The sequence below is a fragment of the Microtus ochrogaster genome, chromosome 6, assembly GCF_000317375.1.
Source record: "Microtus ochrogaster isolate Prairie Vole_2 chromosome 6, MicOch1.0, whole genome shotgun sequence".
Classification (NCBI taxonomy): domain Eukaryota; kingdom Metazoa; phylum Chordata; class Mammalia; order Rodentia; family Cricetidae; genus Microtus; species Microtus ochrogaster.
This window is the reverse complement of record NC_022013.1, coordinates 62,710,383-62,712,159: the sequence shown is the minus strand read 5'-3', so window position 1 is coordinate 62,712,159 and position 1,777 is coordinate 62,710,383. Positions and strand designations below refer to the sequence as shown.

The following is a 1,777-nucleotide window of genomic DNA, read 5'->3' as shown; positions in this document are numbered from 1 at the left end:
AGCCGGGAGCTCAGAGGCCTCCGCGCGGGAAATCCCGCCCCCACGGCCCGTCAATCCTGCCTTCCGTACGCCCATTGGCTCACCGCGACGCCCGTCAACGCTGAGGGGCTGACCGGGGAGATTCCGTCCCGACCTCCCGCTCAGCCCGCAGTGGCCGCGAGCGTCCATCTCCTTCCCGGCTATGAGAGTGTAGGGCACTGGTAGCGGTAAACCTGAGCCTAGACTGAAGACCGCTCGAGGGGACTTGAGGAAGTTTCACGTCTGCACCGTATTTCGTCAGCAGCCTTGGAAAAATCCCTGCTTCTGGCCCCTGCTCGAAGTCTTAACTCCTGCAAAGTAGTGCTAACTCACAAATCTCTAACACCAGAAATTGTGTCATTAGCGGGATTTACGGTTCATTTGTGGGTAGTAGACCCCAAACCGTTTTTTTTTTTTTCTGTACACCTGGCTGTCTAGCCACATATTCACACTAGTTTAAAACCCTTGCTTTTGTTGACAAATCACTAGTTCTTACCTGGCCTTGAAGTTTTGACGTGCTGAAATTATGACCACCGTAAAGGAAAACGTCTTTTCTAATAAAAATTAAAAGGATACGGTTGCTGGGGAACTCTGCCAGTAAAGTGTTTATCTCGCAAACAGATTGGCATTTTTGTTTCGCCAGAAGGTTTGGAAGAGACTTCAATAGCTTCCTGATGGCCCTTGGCTGTAGGGTGAAGCTCACACGGTGGGAGGTTTGGCATGAAAGAGTTAGAACACTGTTCCTTTTACTCTTTCAGCCTTGCTGCGCCCTCTCTCCCGCTTCACGCTGCTTTATTTCTCTGTAATGTTACACAAAGTTTATTAGTATACAGAGAAAGTGACAAGATCACTAATATTTCCCGAAAATCTACCCATTAACCCCACCAGTTCCTTCCACTGTCATTCCAAAAGTATAGTGACTGAAAGAAGAGCGTTAGCTTCCTGGTTCTCCAGCTACTTCTACTGAACCAAATCCAAATACTAGAGCAAATCCAAATATGGCAATGAACATGAAGTTACATGTTTGAAATTAAAGCACCTAGATTTTTCCCATGAGCTCTTGAAAGATAAAAATTGTTTCGGAAGTTTTATGATAGACTTGTGTTATAGTTTCACAGAATTTAGGGTTAATAACCCTTCTATGAGAACTCACCCCTTAGATCCTCCGCCAACTAGTCACCCTCTTGAAGACACCCTTAGTTTTCAAGAAAGGATGTTCGACACCAATTCTTACATGTATGAAAGGTTCCAACTTGTATTATGGGCAGTTTATTCTTGGTACCTCTTTTTGCTAAGCTAGCATAAGCAGGATGCAACCAGCTGTAAGGAAACAAAACTTCCAAGTAGGGTCCAGGCCAGCCGGAACTATATAGTGAGACTCTGTGCCAGGTAAAGAGAGAAGGAGGGCATGGGGGGCGGGGGGGGGGGGCAAGGGAAGAAGAAGAGAAAAAAAAACCTTCAAGGTAAGTGACCCTCTTGCTTAAACTGTAATTTGTAAAAGGAAAGAAAAAGAAAGACAAAGATAACTGATAATAACCAAGAAAGACAATAGTCAAGGTCTGAGAAAGAAGAGTAGTTAGGCAGTGTAGCAAGAGGAAATAACCAACCATGGTCACGATGAAAAGAAAAAAAAATGTATTATATTACCAGGCTGTGGTGGCGCACGCCTTTAATCCCAGCACTCGGGAGGCAGAGGCAGGCGGATCTCTGTGAGTTCGAGACCTGCCTGGTCTACAAGAGCTAGTTCCAGGACAGGCTC

The 1,777-nt window shown here is 45.9% G+C and overlaps 1 protein-coding gene across 1 annotated transcript in view; it reads right to left on the bottom strand.

The window, feature by feature from the left end:
• Appl1 (adaptor protein, phosphotyrosine interacting with PH domain and leucine zipper 1) overlaps positions 1-168 on the bottom strand; it is a 40,918-nt gene extending 40,750 nt beyond the window's left edge. Inside the window, exon 1 of the mRNA XM_026779987.1 lies at positions 70-168. Within this exon, the coding sequence (XP_026635788.1) occupies positions 70-168 (99 nt within the window). The remainder of the gene's footprint in view (positions 1-69) is intronic.
• Positions 169-1,777: the final 1,609 nt, after the last annotated feature.